This window comes from Oncorhynchus mykiss, chromosome 6 (assembly GCF_057628025.1).
Source record: "Oncorhynchus mykiss isolate SJ-2025 chromosome 6, ASM5762802v1, whole genome shotgun sequence".
In the NCBI taxonomy this organism is placed as follows: Eukaryota; Metazoa; Chordata; class Actinopteri; order Salmoniformes; family Salmonidae; genus Oncorhynchus; species Oncorhynchus mykiss.
Window position 1 is genome coordinate 38139072 of NC_143027.1, and position 22824 is coordinate 38161895.

Sequence of the window (22824 nt, forward strand, 5' to 3'; positions counted from 1 at the left end):
AAAATGTGAAGGGGAGTGAATACTTTCTTAAGGTACTTCCCCTTTAAAAGCTTGATATTTTGGTTGCGTTGTCAACTTAACAATTCAATATTACTTTTGAAATAGAATTAAAAATAAATACACGTAATGCACTTTAAATGCATTTTGATTTGATATAGTCCTATTCCTTCATTATTTTTGTGGGGTTGAGATTAAGATGTGAAAGCAACATCTTAATTCATTTGTAGACAAACTGGAATTAAAGCCAGACTAAGTCAGAGGCACAGATTAAACTATATACACTGTACATCTCCTTCAAATGGTTGTGTTGTCAACTGAACACAATTCAGTGCCACTAAATATCATTACATTTTAAATCAACCAGAGCTTTTGTATCAACAGGCCTATTATATTGTCCATTTTTTGTTGAATAATGGTTCAATTGAAACAATAGCTGGTGTTGACTTTGCAAATGCTATATAAGCCTAAATAGCATCATTGATCATAAATGAGTGGTAAAGTACGGTCACATTTCATTTGCTCTGTTAAACCTATCACTTGAAAAGACTTCATTAGCAACAGTTAATCTATTTAGTTTTTAAGTCAGTTACAAATACCATACATAAGTAGGGCTGGGCTAGGTTATAACCCTAGATAGGAGACCAAAGGGTAGCTGTAGGAGGTACTGCCCAGCCTATTGTGTTTTTTTCTGAAAGTGATTGAAGATCTAACATTGTTTTAAAGGTAAAAATTCAAAATATTTTATACAAAATGTAAATTTCACCCTCAAAACAACAGTTTACGTTGACAACTTTGTATAAATACAATGTATTCACAAATTACATTGAAACAATGTTGATTCAACCAGTTTGTGCCCAGTGGGTAGCTATTACAGTACATGTAACACAATGTTTTGGATTGTGCAACACGGTTCTCGTGAGAGGTTTTCATGCCAGGTGGGCCAAGCAATGGACACGGTCCACCACATCTATTGAAGCTTGTTGTTCATTGGAACATGTACAGTATATTATGTATGGTCCTTGGCTGTTAAAAGGTGTTGTTCAACTGCAAGAAAAGAACAACAAAAGTTACAGAAATATCAGGAGACTACTATTAACCAACAGGCTATAATTCATATTTATTGGAAATGTAAGTACTATGGAAAACATTTGGAGGATTTACCGTTCAGCATGAATCCCTCTCTTGACTCAAATGTCTTGGTGTAGTTTGTTTTATGGGTACTTTTATCATGGATGGGTGCCTACTCCAAACACCTAAAATGACCCTTTTATGTTGCTGGCTACTGATGGGGCTCCATAAAACAAGAGAATACAGCTATACCATTAAACACAAAGGATGTTTTTTACTGGAGTTAAGGGAATGGTTTTGATGCCTTTGAAGGCCCGTACGTGGATTAAGATCATAGAACTGTGCCTCATTTTTTTTTTAAACCTCCAGGCTTAGCCTAGGTTCAAAGATCCATAAAACACATTTCGACCTGGTAAAGGAAAGAGAAAAACACTCTTACGTTACAACGACCCATTTGCTGCCAAATATTTTCACTGTTAGTCTAAATAACACTTTATGGTTTCCTGCAGTTAACGTTGGGGCGTTGAGTTGCATCCTGAAATCCACAGATAGTAATGTTCAAAAGGGTACAGATGTGGCGAATAGGGCAAATTTTTTCCTAAATGTGCAGCCTGGACACCTCTCCAAATGGTACAATTCTATGCCATGAAAAGGAAGCCCCCCCCCCCCCTTCATATTTTGTTTATTATTAAAAAAAATACAGTGAATTAATGTGACTGACCAGCTCGATTCAGTCTTGTGTAGCAACATTTGTAAAATCGTTTTTTATATTGGATAAAATGAGAGATTCAAATATGAGCTAGAAAATGGTATATCATACACTACAAATGAGGAACAATGGGAAAGTAATTATGCTTTGAAAGTTGATAAACTTGTGAGAAAATGGCCCTTGAATGTTTTGGTACACCTACTGGAGAGCTCTTCTTTGTCTACACTAGGGCTGAGGCAGTCACAAAATGTTGTCAGCCGGTGATTGTCAAGCAAATAACTGCCAGTCTCACGGTAGATGACCATTGATTAACATAAACACATTTATCAGCTCCTGGCTTCGACACATAGCTTCCAAGCCACTGATGCAGACCTTTGGAACATCAACATTTAAAAAGTCTAATAAATCCATGTAATCAGTATGACTCCTCTAACCCAGGTCATGTGTCTTAGCGTGAAGATAAGCAGGTACATACTATAACAATAGATAACCATGAAGGGCATCAACACTGACCCATGATATTGAGCCAGTCTACAGTCACACACACACACACACACAGTCAGTTGCAGATGGTCCAATGGCCTGAAATCAGAAAATGATCGAGAATGATTCTGAAATTTGTATGCTTGTCCCGAATGATCTACTTCGTAAGTGGGCAGGCCTTATCAAATAGTTTTTCATCTTTGATCCAGATTTCCCATTCAATGAATGCAGTGTTTAAATCTGGCCCATTATTTGATTTTCTAACAATTCTACCCTTGTGAGATTTCTATTGTGCATGGGATCATGGAGGAGGTTCTTATACAGATCATCCCTTAATAAAGTAAAGCTGTATCCTGGCTCAGTGCTTTTTTTTTGGGGGGGGGGGGGGGGGGGGGCTTTTGAAGACAGCTGAAGTAATGATTAGAAAGTCCACATCTGAGATGTATTTCCCAATACCAAACCATTACTAAAACCAGATGGGTGCAGGGCAGGCCCATCTCTGTTTAATATTCCCAGGGTTCTCTTAACAAGCCTTTTTTTTTAGCTATGGACAACAAAATGGTTTGTTGTTTTGTTGTTTATTCACATGAATATGACATGATCAATTTGATGGTAGTGAGATATTTAAAACATTATAACATGATCTATTCAAATCTCTAGTATTGTAGCATGAAATGATGAATGTTTCTTCTAAGACTGGTTTACTTCGATATCAACAGTGTAGGTCTACCGTGAATGTGTTCAGATGTTATGCTATTGTTCAAAATCAAAATAAAATAAAATTCAATTTTATTGGTCACATACACATATTTAGCAGATGTTATTGCGGGTGTAGCGAAATGCTTGTGTTGCTAGCTCCAACAGTGCAGTAATATCTAACAAGTCACAACAATACACAAATCTAAAGTTAAAGAATGGAGTTAAGAACTATATAAATATTAGGTGTTGAGTGGAATGATCTTGCACCATGGGAAACATGCAGAGTAAGCTAAATATTCTGCAAACAAATCATTTCGACAATTAATTGGACATTGCTGCCTTCCTCTGCTTAAGATAGCATTTCACTGTCAACATACGTTGTTAATGATGTCAATCTCAATTAATTTATCATAATATACCAAGACATGACATACCAAGCTACCAGCAGCCTGTGAAACCACACTGAATGTTAGTGGAATGGTAAGACGTCAAGACAAGAATCTGTGTTGTCTGTAGAATATGGTCTGAAGAAAAGTAATAAAAACAGCATGCATGAGAGATCCAGTCTTTCCATAAATATGAAGATGTAAAAATTGGCTTCACCAAGAACTACTCCAATCTGTTTGACAGCCATGTCCTGCATTTCATGATGAGGACTGACTTTGAACTCCTACAAGCTATTCCGTCTGGCACAGGATCTCCAGTTGCTGTTTTTACAGCGTCAGACAACGTGTATCACATCATCAGCAAAACGGAAAATTAAAGTTTACTGAATGTTAAGACTTCCTCACTTATTGTACTTTTAAGAGCAGCGTCAATGCCAAAAGTCTGAGGTCTTCCTCGTGAAGTGTAACTAATTTTACTTGAAGAAGCTGTAAATCCGTGACAATTAGGTTTAACTAGCATTAAAACTAAAGTACAGTATGTTAACCCATTGTGTACATGATGCATATAGTATGTGGCAGAGGAGTTGATGGCACAGGTTTGTGTCAGTGTGTCAGCTTTTTAAGATAAGACAATGACTATCATCCCCATAGGGAAATGTTGTTTGCAGCTCTGTGCATACATGAACAAAACGCCAAACACAACACACAAGCTGCAGGTCGCCACGGAGCAGCGCCCTTTGGAAGTTTTAGATCGTACCATGGTCTAAATGCAGGCCTAAGGTATCATAATAACTTTGAAAAAAAATCACAAGTTGTAAAGGCAAAGCCAAGAATTCCTAACATGTGCAAATAGTATGGAGGTTTGAAAATCATTATGGACATTACACGCAGGAAGCTGACATTCCATACAATTAACTGTGTAGTACCGTGCCCTGAATGTGATTACCCATTTTATTTCTGTGGTGTATGAGTATAAGCCATGGGTATCATTGTAATTCAAGCCACACTTGGTACTTCCTTCAACTGACTGAGAGCAAACAAGACTGGGAGTGATATCTCTACAAAAATGGTATAGGTCACACAATGTGAAATGGAAAAAAGATTCCAGACAACTCTTCATTGTTTTCTATATTTATGTAAAATGTGTATGTACATAACAAGGGGCAGAAATACACTGCAGGAATTCACATTTTCAGTCATTGAACGTGATAGTGCTAAGATGGATCAGCAATACTGAACGAAACAATCAAAATACAGATTTGTCAATCCACTGTTAGCACTTTCAAAATGTGAGGCTACACAAAGTTGTCACAAACTTAATGAACGTCAATCTAGAGGGGTAGCAATTTAAGACTGCATTAACGAAAAACAAACAAAACTTTGGTCAAATATTATCTGACATCATATACAAATGCAAGGGATTTCATTATTCTACTATATACCGGAGCAACCACTCAAGAAAATGATTTGCATTTTAATTGAAATACTGAACAATGCATACTGCATCAAAGTACATTCCATACACTTGTACCATTAGGCAAAAGTTATTTTGACTCAGATGATGCAGTTGATGTACTGGAATTGATTGGATTAACATATGTATATATCTTTTTCAAGTCAAAGAAAATGTGAAACAAAAGAGGCAACTGAAGAGAGGATGAAATTCTTAAAATCAACTGTAGTGCAGTCATTATTTGGATGAGACAATCCGGTGAAAACACACTATCATACTATTGTCAACAAGTTATTCAATGACCTTATCTATGATGTGGCTTTTAAAGCTAAAATACAAGTAATTGTTGATTCTGTATGATCGATTCAATCTGATCTAATTGTAAAATCTATGATCTACTAATACATGTTCAGAGCAATAGGAGCAAGTCCATCCATTTCAGCAGAACTCACTGAATTGTGGTCTTTTTACTGCACATTCAGGGAGTGTGTAACACAAATATCTACATACAAAAGTGGAAACGCTTTCAGTACAGGAGGAGGGGGGTGCAGTGTCATTTACTTTTTCAGATAACTGGAAACCCACCGGGTCTCAATGATCACACTGCTTAACTGGAAAATGGACGACAGGAAATTCAAAGCAGGTCTGTAAATATACAAAGAGATATATATAGATGTATAAACAAAAACAATAAAAAGCTAAACAAAGGTGGGTTGTTTGGTTGTGCAAGTTCTTCTGTAGCATGATGATGAGATGCTTCTAGAAAGGCTTGGTCTGATTATTTGAAGACATTCTCGAAAGCTGGACACTTGTGGGTCTTGAGTTTCTTGATGGCCTTTTTGAACTCTTTGCTGGACTTGTCCCACTTGTGGATGCCCGTCAGGAGGAACTGCTTGTCCACCTTGCGGCCCATGATCAGGTAGGTGTTGCCCAGGTTGTCCAGCTGCTGGCAGGGGCAGTCGGCTCCGTTCTTCAGGTACAGAACCAGATTCTTTAGGTCTTTCTTCTTCAGGTGGCCCAGTTTCAACGGCTTCTTCCTTTTCTGCAGAATCACCTTGCGGTCCATTCCTTCCCGTCTCACCTCCTTGATCTTGGTCTTGATGGCTACAATCAAATAGACGTCAAAATAAAGAAGGCGTTGTTAAAAACATTAACATGTCTATTCTTTTATATGTTACGGTAAATACTTAGCTTGTGGGCTAGCTCAGAATGTTGAATCATATCTAGGGTTAGCCTGAGGCACTTTTCTTTTTAGCCATGTTAATATTTAATGTCAGAACAGAATGACAATCATATAATCCCTGTGTACGCATTGTGCAAGGGCCAGGGGCTCTGTGACAGGACAGCAAGCCGAAAGGTTGGGTGGCAGAGCAGAGGTTATCAGTGGTTAGATAGCTAGGCCCCAGACACCAAGGACCATTAAAGAAAGCAGCCTGGTCTCATAGACTAGACGTAACATAGTAAATGTAAATCCGGGACAATCAAATTAGTATGATATGTTATGTATGGGTACATAAGACAGATGGTTACTTAAGGTAAGAACGAAAGTAGAGTGGTTGGTCGGAGTGGATGGGTAGGCGTATAACACAAACGTCTAGCAACCGTCTAGCCACTTTGCTAGACGGTTGGGATGTTAGCTAACCCTTCCCCTAACCCTATCACACGAACGTCTAGCAACCCAAAGGTTGCAAGTTTGAATCTCATTGCGGACAATTTTAGCAACTTTTCAACTACTTACAAAGTAGCTAAAAAGTAGTAACTACTTAGCATCTTAGCTAACCCTTCCCCTAACCATAACCCTTTTATCTAACCCTTACCCTAACCATAACCCTTTTTGATAAACTTTCCCTAACCTTAACCCTTTAACCTGACTCCTAACCTCAACCCTAACCTTAAACCTAACCCATAGCATAGCTAATGTTAGCCAGCTAGCTAGAATTCATAACATGTCATACGATTTGAAAATGTGTAACATATCCCATCTCTATGGGAAACTGATCTGTCTACATTGGCTATTCTTTTCATTGGGCTCCCGAGTTGCGCAGCGGTCTAAGGCACTGCGTCTCAGTGCAAGAGGCGTCACTACATACCCTGGTTTGATCCTGGGCTGTATCAAAACTGTCTGTGATCGGGAGTCCCATAGGCTGATGAACAAGTGGCCTAGTGTGGTTATGGGAGGGTTTGGCCGAGGTAGGCCGTCATTGTAAAATAAGAATTTGTTCTTAACTGACTTGCCTAGTTAAATAAATACAAATGCGTTCAATGGACAGGAATGTTCAAATTCCCCTGTGCCCCTCCAGATGTAACAAGGACTGGGGTTTTGTTCCCCTCAATACCCCCTATCTAGCTCATTGGTTTTAGTGAAGGATCCCTACTCCCTGAGCTAGACTTGAGATATATTGAGGGAGATTAATGATCTTCAAATATTTGTAAAATGCAACACATAGGGTTGAAAAATGATTCTAAATTCACACAAAAAAAAAGTTGTATCTTTTTTTTATCATAGTTGGAAGATTCCAGATTTCCTGCTTATTACTTTCGATTCTAGGAATCTTCCAACCAGGTTTTCTGGAAGACCTGGACATTTTGGGAAAGCTGCTGGAACGTTGCAACCCTAACCCTACCCTTATGTTCAATACCACTACTACCACTGCAATATCACCACTGATTGTCACTGAAAGAAAGTGAAACATTTGATGCTGTAGTACATTGTAACCTTGCCTTTCATCATTTCTTGATATGTGGCCATGTATTGCCACAATTTTACACCCACCAAATGTCTCAATAATCTTTTTTTTTTTTTTTTTTGTACTTTTATCTCTCCAAATCCCACACCGGGTCTCTGATTTCGCTTAATCTGTCTGATCTTTCACTAAACTCTATTTAACCTGCTAATCTCTTTGTTTCCTCCACCTCCCCTTCTGAAATGGTGCACGAGTCAACCCCATGGTGGTCCAAATCTCAGCATCTATTCCTGTATCTCAAATGGCACCCTATTCCCTGTATAGTGCACTACTTTTGACCAGGGCACATAGAGTGACATTTGGGCTCCCGAATGGCGCAGCTGTCTAAGGCACTGTATCTCAGTGCTAGAGGTGTCACTACAGTCCCTGGTTCAATTCCAGGCTGTCTCACAACTGGCTGTGATTGGGAGTCCCATACGGCCCAGTGTTGTTAGGGTTTGGCCAGGGTAGGCTCTCATTGTAAATAAGAATTTGTTCTTAACTGACTTGCCTAGTTAAATAACATAAATAAAATGTAGACTCAGCCTCTATGGGTATAGGCCTACCTCTTCATCTCCCCACACAGTAAAGCAGGCTACTGCATGAGTGCAGGTGACTTCAGTGCATGGCAATAAGGGGAATGTATGGCACATTGCTGTGATTCCACTCCATTGATCTACAGGCAGGATTAATGACCATCTTGTGATCTTTTAATACAAGGATTTGCTCCTGCACTTGGTAAACTGGCTGCTGCTCGAGATGTGGTGCTGGCTGATCTGTCTTTGAAAATCTGATAAAAAAATAAGAATACTTAACGAAAACAACATACATTATTATCAGTGTAGCTTACAGATAGGGGTAAAGACTGGTGTAGGAAATATAGGCTACTACTATATATCTGAACTCTAAATATAGGCCCCTACTTAAAATGCACCATAATATGCACCATAATATGCATTCAATAGCTAATATAGACTACTATATCTGAACTCGTAATAGGCTTCTACATGAACTATAGGTACCATGTTTTAGGGTTCATCTGTTGCCCCTCTATCTTCCCATTGCCAATTAAAGTGTTAGAAAAAGAACAGTCCCAGTGGTTTTCCAGGTATTAACAGTGCACATGGTCGGGATTAGGACCTTTATCCTCCATCTCTGGTCCATGAAAAGTCTCTGTGAGGAGGGCTTAGTGTTAAATGAAATCAAAATTGGCAGCTTTCATAATTGGCGAGTCATAAAAGATAAGGTCTGGCCCACCCCTGAAACCACTTTATCTGGATAAATCCAGCTTAAACTCTGTGCTGAACTTTCTTTGCACCTTGTGTTGCTTGTGTGCATATCTCCCTGGCCAAAGTGTACAGCACAGTGTCTGACCAGGTAGGTTATGGTTTTAACTGCTCAGGAGAAAGGCTCAGTCATTGATCAGTAGTGCCTTCGGGGCAGTTAAACTAGAATTCATGTTACTATTTAATCTAATATTCTGGGCCCCTGTTTCGGTAAACTATTCACCCCAAACTATCATCTGACACGAGCGTTACAATAATTTCTCAAGCATTCAAAGTTACCAGAGAGAAAATAGGAAACACTGCATAAACACTGCACTTCATCTCTCATTCTATCTTCAATGTTATCTCCATCTGTCGTTGGTCTCAGGTTTGGACAAATTGAAGCACTCAAACTCTCTATCAATCGGCTATGCTGTAAAGTTTGTGGGCATCTAGGCTGTAACCTTTGTCCCTGACCCTTGACCTGATTTCATCTTCTGGTTTAGAGACAGGCTTTCAGACAGCTAAGATGGTGTCATAAACCCAGCAGGAGCGGGTAAGTTGGGCATGGGCCCATTCACAACCATGGAATAACACAGCCCTCGGCCATTCACAACCATGGAACCTGTCTGCCCCACGTCCCAAATTACACTCTATTCCTTACATAGTTCACTCCTTTTCACCTGGCTTGTATGGGCCCTGAACAGTCTAGATCAGGGCCGGGGCTGCTGTACTTTCGTTTATTCCATTAGCATGGGGAGGAATGGATGGTGCAATTACCTATACCACCAGAGTGAAAGCCAGCTGTCAGAAGTAGGGCATGGTGGGTTTTAAATATAAGTGTTCTGGAGTTGTGTAACAAAGAGCTGTGGTAATAAAAGTTTAAGTATGGAGATAAATCATGTTGGGAACAAAGTGTTGAGTGGGATGTACCATAAAACCATCAGCAGAGTAGACAGCACTGATGTTTAGAAATATATTAATCAGGATATCTGAGGAACAAGGGACTGGGAGGAGTTTAGCTAGCTAGATGGCTATCTCCAATTGCATTTGAAATATGTTCATTTCCTCATGGTTGATCATGATCACCCAACACATAACGTTTGGTTAACTGAACTGTGGATTTTGTTGTTTGTCTTTATATTCACTCTTTAATTGGACCGAAGCTAAAAATACAGTTCAGTTATTCAGAGATAAACAAATACTTGGGTCACTGTACAGTGCATATGGTCAAGCAGACTTTCAAGAAACAACCCTTCTACTTAAAAACCAGCACATTTCTATTCCTTCATGTCTTTTACAAACACATGTATACTTTCTCTGCCAGATTGTCCTGTATCCAACCAAAAAGCATGAAAAGCTTTCACCTTAAAATATTCCTACTTTATTTAGATAAACTTGCCTGAGAATGTCAAAATGTGATTGCGAGATTGGGAAGGAAGCTATTATTCATGACTTCAAACAATGGCACACAATAGTAATAAGCCTCTCTTCCCTTTAGAAAAAATATATATACTTTTGATTTCACCTAATTTTGTTTCTTCTGTCATAAAGAGCACATGTTCAACTTCATAAAAAAAAAAAACATGTTTTCCCCATCTCAAGAGGTTAAAATACTATTCATTGTACAACGCTCAAAGTGTAGGTCTACGTCGTGTGCTTCCAATGAGTAGTAGTATACGGCTCTACAGCGAATGGTTAGCTGTCTTATGGAGCATTAGTAACGGCTCTCCAGCTGGTAATTAGTAGTTAAATCAGCCATGAATCCCCGTGTGACAGGGGGAAAGGAAGCTTGTTGTGTGCAACAGGGAGGGGCGATTGAATGTAAGATTCATTAAAAAATATATATAATTGTACAGTTTTTCAACACAAAACACCAGAAAATGGCCAAAAAGAGTAGAACCAGCTCACCTGCTTTTACACTATTACTTTTAGATGTTTCTTTTGCAATACATATTTAAAAATGAATAGTTTTACCATATTAAAATGAGAATTCAGTTCACGTAACAGCATAGCTCCGAGAAGTAGGGGTGCTGAGGGTGCTGCAGCACCTCCTGAAAAATCGGTATACTTGAATAATACAAAGGAAACAAATTGGTTTCTTTCTCTCACAAAAGTAGTGCACTGGTCCTTTACTAGTCCTTTATTAGTGGACCGATATAGCTGTCTGTAGTGCGGGCAAAAAACATTGACATTTTACAAATGAATAAAAAATGAACATCTGAAATGTCTTGAGTCAATCAGTATTCAACCCCTTTGCTATGGCAAGCCTAAATAAGTTCAGAAGTACAAAGTTGCTTAACAAGTCACATAATAAGTTAAATGGACTCACTCTGTGTGCAATAATAGTGTTTAACATTATTTTTTTTAATGACTACCTCATCTCTGTATCCCACGCATACAATTATCTGTAAGGTCCCTCAGTCGAGCAGTTAATTTCAAATACAGATTCAACCACAAAGACAAACTCAGACATTGAATATCCATTTGAGCATGGTGCAGTTATTAATTACACTTTGAATGGTGTATCAATACAGCCAGTCACTACAGAAATACAGGTGTCCTTCCTAACTCAGTTGCCGGAGACGAAGAAAACCAATGGTGACTTTAAAACAGTTACAGAGTTGAATGGCTTGATAGGAGAAAACTGAGGATGGATCAAATACATTGTAGTTACTCTGCAATGCCAACTTAATTAACAGAGTGAAAAGGAGGAAGTCTGTACATAATACAAATATTCCAAAACTTGCACCCTGTTTGCACCAAAGCACTAAAGTAATACTGCAAAACATTTGTCAAAGCAATTCGCTTTGTGTCCTGAATACAAAGGTGTTATGTTTGGGGCAAACCCAATACAACACATTACTGAGTTCTACTCTTCATACTTTCAAGCATCAAGCATAGTGGTAGCTGCATCATGTTATGGGTATGCTTCTAATCGTTAAGGACTGGGGAGTTTTTCAGGATAAAATAGAAAAGAAATGGAGCTAAGCACAGGCAAAATCTGGGAGCAAAACCTGGTTCAGTCTGCTTTCCACCAGACACTAGGAGATGAATTTACATTTCATCAGGACAATAACCTAAAACACTAAGCCAAATCTACACTGGAGTTTCTTACTAAGAAGACAGTGAATATTCCTTAGTTGCAGTTTTGACTAAAATCTACTTGAAAATCTCTGGCAAGACCTGAAAATGGTTGTCTAGCAATGATCAACAACCAATTTGACAGAGCTTGAAGAAATATTAAAATAATAATGGGCAAAGGTTGCACAATCCAGGTGTGGAAAGCTCTTAGAGATGTACCCACGAAGACTCACAGCTGTAATTGCAGCCAAAGATGCTTCTACAAAGTATTGATTTGGGTGTGAATACTTATGTAAATAAGATATTTCTGTATTTCATTTTCAATATATTTTCTAAAATGCCTAAAATCATGTTTTCACTTACGGGGTATTGTGTGTAGATATGTTAGCAAAAAAAATATTGGATCTGTTTTGAATTCAAGCTTTAACACAAAAAAATGTGGAATGGGTCAAGGGGTATGAATACTTTCTGAAAGCACTGTATATGTATTTTTTTCCGTATGGGTTTCACACTGGATTCTGTTAACATGGGTTCTGTTAAATGAGAACAGACCTTTCGCAATGAGATCTTTCCAGGAACTGAGCGTTTTAGTGAGTGAAAAAAAATGCTAATTCTGTGCCAGCGGAGGCAAATTTCTGACATGATTAGTCTCCGCAGATGAATAAAACTGACTTCTATGTAAGTCACAGATTCCTCCAGCTAACTGCCCTGACTGAGGTAGCCTTTCAACCACACAGTCTGATGTTAGGCCTGGTATAGGTGCATTTTGACTAAGATTATGCCATTGCTGCTACAGTTAAACTGTACATGTAAATGTATGTCTATATACCCATGTGAATATTAGTGATAAAAAGTACATTCAGCATCTCTTGCTTGCAAAGTAGGCAGGATATTGCATAGTGAAAGTCTAGACTAGTGCTCTTTACTTATCTTATCTTATCTTATCTATTATAAGATATCCCTCTGACTCATTTTGGTCTGACCAAAAGTGCTGTAATGAAAGCATAACAATAGATTGGCTCATGAGTCATGTGACCAGATGCTTTGTTGAGGTAAAAACGGATCTTTATAAAATCATGTCATAATTGCTTTCACATTTCACCCTTTTCTCTCTCCTCTCACAACATTAATGACAGATCTTTCACACCATATAATAGTTGTTTTTGAGTTAAGCCCATCCTTGCATGAGTTTTAGGACAAAATAAGAAGAGAAACCTTTCAGACAAATATTGACTCACATTTTTGCACCACTACAATGTAAAATAATAGAATTTGCTCAACAGTACTGCTTCATAAAAAAACATAACCAAATGTTAGTCCCGCAGTTGTGTGTCAAGTTAAAAGCATAGGTTATGCTTCAGTTATTGATTAACCTGTGGCAGCCATTTTAGAAACCTCTTCTCTCATTTCTTTAGCCAATTAGAACATCTAGCATAAACATGTCTTGTTTACATGTTGCCCAACTGGTACAGCAAAGCAAACCCACCACTATAGCCCATGGCATTGCCACACAGCAAGCAGAGCAGCCCCTGGCTCTATCCCAAATCTCACTCTAGTCCCTACATAGTGAACTACTTTTGACCAGAACCATATGAGCCCTGGTCAAAAATAGTGCACTATATAGGGAATAGGGAGTAATTTTGGACACAGCCCCTTTTTTTCTCATGGGAGTTGGGACTCTCCCTTTGTGGGCCAATCCTGCAGTGATTGGGTCTAATGGATGCAATAAAAGTCTAATTTAACAGTCATTGTCAAAGGCCATGCTCAGCCTGCCTGGATAAGCTCAGACGTCAAGCGTTAAAGACATTATGACAAGGAAACAAAACAACATCTGTCTTAATCAGAGATGAAACAGACCAACGTGCCACTTTCATTTGGCAAACCAGGGAAGTTTCTGAGAACAGAAAAGTGAGGCTCATCATTACAGTGTAAGAATGGGACAATTAATTTAAAATGCTGCACATAACTTTGGGTATTAGCTTTCCCTGAGAACAACTTTGAAAGAAGATGTGCAGAAAGTCCATCTTCCCAAGGTCTGGCGGTTGGAATGGATTTGGAAACCACCAAAAACTTGGAGGCCAGCTTCTACCAATTTAAAATAAGGCACAGCATCACATAAACGTGTGCACATTCTCATTGCATACAATCACTGCCTCAAGGTGTGCTGAATCAACAGTGTCCCTGCATGCGAGAAACTATCAATGCATTTTAATTGCATAGAAAAACAAAACATTCTAAGTTGTTGCTACACTGCATTGGCACACTGTGGATGGGATGGGCTGTCAAGCCACCAGACAAGCAGAAAGACATTCCCATACATGTGACATCAGTCCCCTGTGACAGAGACTGAGATTTGGACCAATAGGAATTAAGCTTTAACTTGCAACCCTGCTGACACCTCCTTTAAATACCTCCTAAATAAAGACTTTAGGGCTCCAATTCATTAGTTACAGAATATCTCACAGAGTAATACAAACTCCAAAGCTCTGTTTTTCTAGCGGATTAAGGCAGTAACTTTTTCCAGTCTATATGTAACTTTGTGAGAATCAAGCACATGGCCAAAAAAACAAGGTTAATTGGTAGTAGTAACCCCCAAGAGGAGATTTTTCTCTAGAACGTTCACATTCGTTTACTTGGTGGTCAGTTGGTAGATCAATCCATTATGTCTGAAGGAATGATCCCCAGGAGTATACAAATTGTAAATGTTTTCAATTTCACACACTAATCCCAGCATTGTTATACTCAGAAAGAACAATTACCCTGAGTACTGTCAGATAGTAGACATGGTGAAATGTTTGTCAAAGCTGGATGGAACATGAAACATTTCTTTACTGAAAATGTGCTTGAACAGTGTGTTTATGGTCATACATACACAATATATCCAAAGGTATCATGCCCATAGGGGTATAGGGGCATGATACCAGGTTTGATACCAGGTTTCCTCCAGATGTAAAGCTTTGCATTCTGGCCAAAGAGTTCAATCTTGGTTTCATCAGACCAGAGAATCTTGTTTCTCATGGTCTGAGAGTCTTTATGTGCCTTTTGGTAAACTCCAAGCAGGCTGTCATGTGCCTTTTACTGAAGAGTGGATTCTCTGGCCACTCTACCATAAAGGCCTGATTGGTGGGGTGCTGCAGAGATTGTTGTCCTTCTGGAAGGTTCTCCCATCTTCACAGAGGAACTCTAGAGTTCTGTCAGAGTGACCATCGGGTTCTTGGTCACCTCCCTGACTAAGGCCCTTCTTCCCCGATTGCTCAGTTTGGCCGGACGGCCAGCTCTAGGAAGAGTCTTTGGGGTTCCAATATTCTTCCATTTAAGAACGATGGAGGCCACTGTGTTCTTGGGGACCTTCAATACTATTTTGGTACCCTTCCCCAGAACTTTGCCTTGACACAATACTGTCTCGGAGCTCTACGGACAATTCCTTCGACATATTGGCTTGGTTTTTGCTCTGACATGACCTGTCAACTGTGGGACCTTTAAATATACAGATGTGTGCCTTTCCAAATCAAGTCCAATCAATTGAATTTACCACAGGTGGACAACAATCAAGTTGTAGAAACATCTCAATGGAAACAGGATGCACCTGAGCTCAAGTTCGAGTCTGAATATTTATGTAAATAAGTCATTTCTGTTTATATTTTTAATACATTTGCAAAAATGTCTAGAAACCTGTTTTCACTTTGCTATTATGGGGTATTGTGTGTAGATTGCTGAGGATTTTTATTTATTTAATCAATTTTAGATTAAGGCTGTAACATAACAAAATGTGGAAAAAGTCAAGGGGTCTGAATACTTTCCGAAGGCACTGTATTTATATATTTGTTTCTCTGTAATACTACTAGTCACCTAGCAATTTCATAAAGTTGTCTTTTAGCTAGTGCAGATAGGTTCCTAATCTCCGAACCTCATAACTAGCTGCCAAGAAGCCATTTCAGGCTATCAAGTTAGATTTGCTAGCCTGTCTAACTATCTTAGCTGGCATGCCTGCTGCCAAGGTTGGTAATAACTAAAGCAATAACTAAATGTACTGAATAAGATTCACATTCCTTTCAATCTTTTACCCAAATTTTAGCAGATATGCAGAGAAGAATATTTACTTTATAAAAAAAAAAAGAACAACCAGTCAGGAGGATACAGACAGAGGTATGCGTAGATATGCAGAAACATGTATATCTTTTTTGACATAGAAGTATGCATAATAATTATGGATCTAGATTGCACATTGTAAATATACAGTCAGTTTGAACTAAATCCATGATCCTCTAAACTAACCATGATAATTATTGTGGGACTGACCCATTTTTATTATTTTCTAACTGTTAATCTACAGTAAATGTATTTTCTTTTCAGAGGCTTTTCTTTCCAATAGACTTAATAAACCCACTAAAGACCACACTTTTAAGATCATACAAAGAGATGACTGTGCGGTGCTATGGAACATCATCTATAGCTGGGATAAAGCACCAAGCTCATTACTGTAACCAGCATGGCAAGAGTCAGGGAATGCATGTAAATAAGAAATCACATTGGCAAGAGTGTCACTTTAATAACTTTTCAAAGCTTGCTTTTGGAAAGATCTTACAATGTACGTTGAGGGGCTGCAGACCAAAGGTGGGAAGGAGGGCTCATTAGATCTGGGGCAAATTCCTGAGCTATAGGTATAGACATACTGTAGTTCTCCATCGTATGTGGTTCCATTTGTATAGGCTTCTATGCCATGGAGAGTGCAACCTCTTGTGTTGGCTAACACAATCAATAGGTATAGTAGTAGAAAACATGCTGTGTGTGAGTGTGTGTGCGCGTGTGTATATGTCTCTCCTTCTGTATTTTTAGGAAATGCTTAACAAATGGAATGAAAATGGTAGTGTTAGGGTTAGGAGACGCTTACCAAACTCGCTGGCACACATGTGCTCTAGAATGATGTCTGTTTTCATTTCGTTGTCACATGGGGGACAGATGGGGGAGTAACCTGTGGAAGGGAGGGAGGAGAGAGTCTTTTCAGAGGGCAGGACATGCAGCACTGTCACAATAATCAACCAAGTAACAGCCATGATCAAATGGATCAAGAGTAGGGTTGCAAAATTCCTGTAACTTTCCGAAAACTCCAATAAATCCTGTGAAGATTCCCTAAATCAGAAGGGAATAAGCAAGAAATCCGGTATCCACCATCCAGAAATTCTGGTGAACTGTAAATTTGGGGAAAGTTCCTGGAATTTTTCAACCACTGAAAGTTTTTTTCTCTCCCTAAAATCACTATTCAAACTGAAGGGAACAACGGCTGCCAGTAACTGAATCCCTAACAGATTATAGCATCGTTCACACCTCTATTTACCTCAACATCAGCTCACTTCCCATGGTAGTAACACTTTTGATCTTTTACCACCTATCTCCCTGCCTGTGCTTCAAATCAACCTTGCAGATTAAATCTTATGTGAACACCTACAGTATGTGAAGATGACACCTGACATTCTGGTCAGAGGTTCAGCACCTCTGTACACTCTGTTGTCAGTTGCTCTGGTGTTTTTCCCCTCAAACGTATTCATCCAAACTCCAATGACGTTTGTTCTTGTTTGACAGTAAAACTCTTAACTGACCGACCTGACCTCAGTTGGAATGTCATGTGCTTTTATAGCAGGTCATAACTATGGCCTCCAGGACACAATGCTGCTCGTTATAGGCTAGATTTATGAAATGATAGAGGATATCAGTAGTCTTCTCAATATCCAAGACTGACTATCATTCCATTGTTATTTGGTGGTTAGTTTTGATCTCTTCGGAGTCTATGCTAACAGAGTCAATCTGTCCTGGAGGCCTGTTTTACTGTAAAAGCACGTGGAAATGCATGTGTGTACACGCATGCACACACATGAACTGTTACGTGTACCTGAGACTTTTATAGAAGGTACATTACTGACTGTGAAGACAGGGAAGACTGACTGAAACTGGAAAGTCTTCCACTCAGGCTTTCATGTACTTGTATTTTTAGTTACAGGAGCCAAGTTCCATATGAACATTTTAGAATGTTTTGACATGATTAAAAATAAGGAACGGTTCTAACTGCGTAGTGGCCAACAATGGACAGAAATGCCTTTTTTTTTGTTTTTGCTATATAGGGTTTTTGTCAAGTGACATTCATGAATATTTAATGAAAATGATATTGATTCAATAATTAAATAACTGTTCTGTTCTTTCTTAAACAGCTTAGCAAAACTTGGCTCTAAACCCCAAAATAACATTTGGAGTACTGTGAGGTTTACCATCTGTAAAATATAAATACATATTTACACACACTTACCCTGTTATTTTGTGATTGCCAGTTGGCCATTACGTGTGTTTGACAAACGCTTACGAAAGTTACACCCAGGTGGAAAGCACTTGTGAAAATAAGCACTGTTTACAGAGTCAAAGGGGCTATATTTTCAATTTAAAAAACAATAATACTCTGAATCTATTGTTACTAGCTTCATACTTGTTTAGCAGTCAGCAGTGGAGAGGATCTTTAAATAACTTACATCAAAATACATGACCTTCTAACCTAATTTTGATTTGATGGTTTATTCATTCAAATGCATCCTCCTCCCCCCCCCCCCCCCCCCTGTACATCAATGAAAAGCACATATTTTCCCGGGGGTTTTAGGTTCCTGTCAGTCAACAGTGATGAAGATGCAGAACAACACAGACATTAACGGCCCTGTAATGAGAAGAGTGGGGTTAAAACAAGACCGACTCTGTGGCCTGCTGGGCTTCTGACTGGGCAAACACTTTCTGATTTATTTATCGGAAGTGCTGACACATATGACAACAGGTGACCTCTGGTGTCTGTGTTCCAAATGGCACTCTATTCCCTATGTAGTGCACTACTTTTGACCAGAGCCCTATGGGTCCTAGTTAAAAGTAGTACACTACATAGGGAATAGGGTGCCATTTGGGGCAAAGCATGTGGATCTCTGTGTGGTCCCCGAGCTCCAAGAGGAGCCTTTTCTCAGGCTGCTGGGCTCCTGCCCACACACACCACCATGTTGGCCCCCCTCAGCCCAACACGTCCCAGTTACAGAGGGACTACCTCAGATCTACAGTAAGTGCTGTGTAACTGCAGCACCACAGAGCGATAAAGACCTCTTCATCGGGTGCTGACCTGGAAAGTCACCAGTCACCATATCAGTTCGCTGTAAGACGGAGCTATTCATGTTCAGAATATAGCAAATGTTTTCGCACTAAGCTAACATTGTTTTGAAGCCTGCATATACAACGCAGATCAAAATGTAAGGAGGTTGATGATGGAAAGTCCTTTTTAATTTATGAGAAATCTGCATGAGGTGGCTGTACTTCCCCTTCTGGGACACCTCTAGAACAGAGCAGAGCAGCCTTTCCAACTCGCTCCAAGAGAGATTCTACTAGTTCCTGCCAGGGACACTGACATGGCAATAAAATATTACAACCCATGACAGAAACAATAATTTTAGACAAAACTTGTCCTTTGATTGTGAAAGGCTGCAGCATTTACACTGAACAAAAATATAAACACAACATGTAAAGTGTTGGTCTCATGTTTCAATGTTTTTTTATATACAAACATGTCTGACTTATTGTTAGCCCCAAGCTGTTACAGATGTAGGATCTTAATTTGAGCCAGTTTGCTACAGCAGGAAAATTATCCTGAAGCAACAGGTAATGTAAATTATAATGTGGATTATAATGACTGGACATTTTTTTCGTTGGGGCAAATCAAGTCTAACATTTTAAAGTGGAAATTACAAACTTTAGAAACCTTTTTAAACCTTGAATACACGACAAGTTAACATTTTCTGTACAGGAAAATTATCAGCAACAACATAGTGATCAAATGAAGATCCTACATCTGTAGGTAGTTCTAGTCCTTCTGAACATAACTCAGTCCAGAAACTGTGGTTGCATCCCAAATGGTGCCATATTTCCTATATAGTGCACTACTTTTAACCAGAGCCCTATGTGTCCTGGTGAAAATTAGTGCACTAGGAAATAGGGTTGGGACGCAATCCCAGTGAGATTGTGGCAGTCTCGAGCCAAGTATCCCTGCAGGCAGATAGGCAGACAGGCATCAAGGACCTGATGTCTGTGGGAGTTCACTGTAGCCTTGAAACACAGTATATTACATTAGCAGAATTGATAGTCTGTTTTTTTTTCTCTCCTCATCATTGTCGCTCTGGTATTCACTCTTTCATAATTCGTATACGTTTGTTTCTGCTATTCAAATTAAACTATATATGTTGTTTCTGTCTGGTGACTTTTTTTTGGGGGGGGGGGGGTTAAAGGAAGAGGCCAGTAGTTAAGACGTCAATATAAAATGGTAATTAATGGATGTATTAGTTATGTGGTTGGACTGCCTCCCAGTTCATAAATTTCACCTTGAAATAAATTGCTACCATCTGTTAAAGGAGTATTAGGCTACAATATTAATTACAACATCACTTCTCTTTGTCAATAGCAAGCAACTTAACGTTTGATACAAAGAGAGGTTCTCTCTTGGTAAAGACAGCGTAGTCTTGTTCGTGCTCTCAAATAACTAAATAAAGGTTTTGCTATCTCGCTCTTACATTTTTTTTAGATAATCTAATCTAGAGGTAATCAAAGCAGTCATGGGAAAAATTACCCCAAAAGGTTGGGAATGGTTCATTTGCATCAGGTTTGACATCAACAAACCCCTGAAACAACATTCTGCTGCCTGAAGAACTGCATGGGTGTCGATTCTCACACTATGTCAAAGTAGTGACTGTTTGTTATCTCAGTCAAGTACTGCAGCTCTATTGAGCTGCCCTATAGGACACTATGTTGAGCCTGCCCTATAGGACACTATGTTGAGCCTGCCCTATAGGATACTATGTTGAGCCTGCCCTATAGGACACTATGTTGAGCCTGCCCTATAGGACACTATGTTGAGCCTGCCCTATAGGACACTATGTTGAGTATGCCCTATAGGACACTATGTTGAGCCTGCCCTATAGGACACTATGTTGAGCCTGCCCTATAGGACACAATGTTGAGCCTGCCCTATAGGACACTATGTTGAGCCTGCCCTATAGGACACTATGTTGAGCCTGCCCTATAGCATACTATGTTGAGCGTGCTCCATAGGATACTGTTGAGCCTGCCCTATTCCGCAATACATGGTAAAAAAAAATACAGATATTTGATCATGATTATTACAGATTATCATGCTTCATCCACAAAATACATCACATGTTTTATCAATTGTAATAAAAACTGCTTCCAAGTGAAGAACATAATGTACATTCAACAATACAGATGACAAACTCCTAGCCAACACCTCAGCTTTTTACATATTGTGACAAGCAATGGCTCAGTTTCAGATCTGGTACCAGACTAGCACATGGAAACATGACTGGCACTTGGTGACATGGGATTCTATATGTAATTCTATAATTCTAGATATTATGGCAGGCATACTGCCTGCAGGTAGGTAGGTAGGTAGGTAGGTAGGTAGGTAGGTAGGTAGGTAGGTAGGTAGGTAGGTAGGTATAGCCTTACCTGTGGGTTTTGTGGCTTCAGTGGCATTGGGTGCAGTCATGGCAATGCAGACTTCGTCCTGAGGAAACTTGTCGCAGGTGAGCATCTCAGGCCAGGGGAAGCCGAACGACTCCATGATAGGGGTGCAGCCGTCCCGTACAGCCTCACACAGCCAGCGGCAGGGGTATATGGGGCGCTCCAGGCACACTGGGGCAAACAGGGAGCAGAGGAACACCTGGGTACCCGGGTGGCAGCTCTTATGCACCAGGGGCACCCAGCTGCCCGCCTGCTGCTTCACCTCAGCCATAGTCTCATGCTCCAGTAGGTTAGGCAGCAGCATCTGGTTGTAGCCCACGTTGTGACACAGCCTCAGGTCCTCTGGGATATCCACACACTGAGGAGGCTTGCCATAGCTGCGGCCACCATTGTACATGTCCGATTTCCAGCTCAGGTATTCATACTCAGAGGCTTTGCTCACAGACACCAGTGCCATGGTCAAAGCCAGAGGGATGATTCTCCAACGGCACAATGGTTCAATGGACTTCATTGTTCACAACAGAGGAGAGTCTGCAGAATAAAAGTAAAATGCAGCTCACAATGAAGCTTTCACTGTAGAATAGAACAGACCTGCTTCAAGAGAAAAATAAAATGGAGAAAAGCGCAAAGAGTCCAGTTGATAAATGCTCTCTGAGTTGAAAGTTTCAGGTTTCAGTGTAACTCCACTCCTGCCTTCTTGTTGCAGCCCCGCTGTTCTGTTCCCTTCTGCTGCTACTGACTCACACAAGCGCCTGCAAAGATAACTGTCTAGAGTAGCGCAGCTTGGAAACAAGAGGAGATTGTGAAGTGCGCGTCGGCCAATCGGAAAGGGTCTGCGCCTTTTGGCACTCACACGTCAATCAATGTGCTCAATTACTCACTGCGTAAAACACGGCTTAACGTTCCCTACCCCCTTCATTAGCGTTTTTTTTCTTTGTCAAAACAAACAAGTTGCCTTCACACCAAACAAAAAAATAATTAAATGGTTGAAATAATTTAGTGCTTGGTCAAACGGCAGCTCGTAATCACTTGACAGCTATCATGCACAGTACATTTATGGATCATTTTGGACAGTTATTTGGAGAATTGTAGATCATTTATATTTGACTACAAACACTATTTAGTTACAGCGTCAATATGCGGAAATACAGTATGCGCAGCTCAATAAATATATTAAATCAATCGAAAAACGTTCAAAAGTTTTAAGTCAAAGTTTTAACTTGGTGAAATATAGCATATCTGAAAACACAATTAAGTCAGACCAATAGTGTTGAATATTGATTTTAACCTATATAATGTCACACATTCTAAATGTAAATTCATATGAGGTGAAGAAGGGACAATTGTTCAATGAAATATTAATTCAGTTTACTTAGATCTAATTAGATCTTGTTATAGTAAATTTGTTTAT

The 22824-nt window shown here is 39.5% G+C and overlaps 1 protein-coding gene across 1 annotated transcript; it reads right to left on the bottom strand.

Annotated features, from left to right (window-relative positions):
- Positions 1-4460: 4460 nt before the first annotated feature.
- Positions 4461-22299, bottom strand: sfrp1a (secreted frizzled-related protein 1a). Its single transcript, XM_021606385.3, has 3 exons — positions 21399-22299; positions 16762-16842; positions 4461-5902 (listed from the first exon to the last, which is right to left on the bottom strand). The coding sequence occupies exons 1-3, from the start codon at positions 21922-21924 to the stop codon at positions 5577-5579; spliced, it is 933 nt and encodes a 310-aa protein (XP_021462060.3). The 5' UTR covers positions 21925-22299; the 3' UTR covers positions 4461-5576.
- Between the last annotated feature and the right edge of the window lie 525 nt (positions 22300-22824).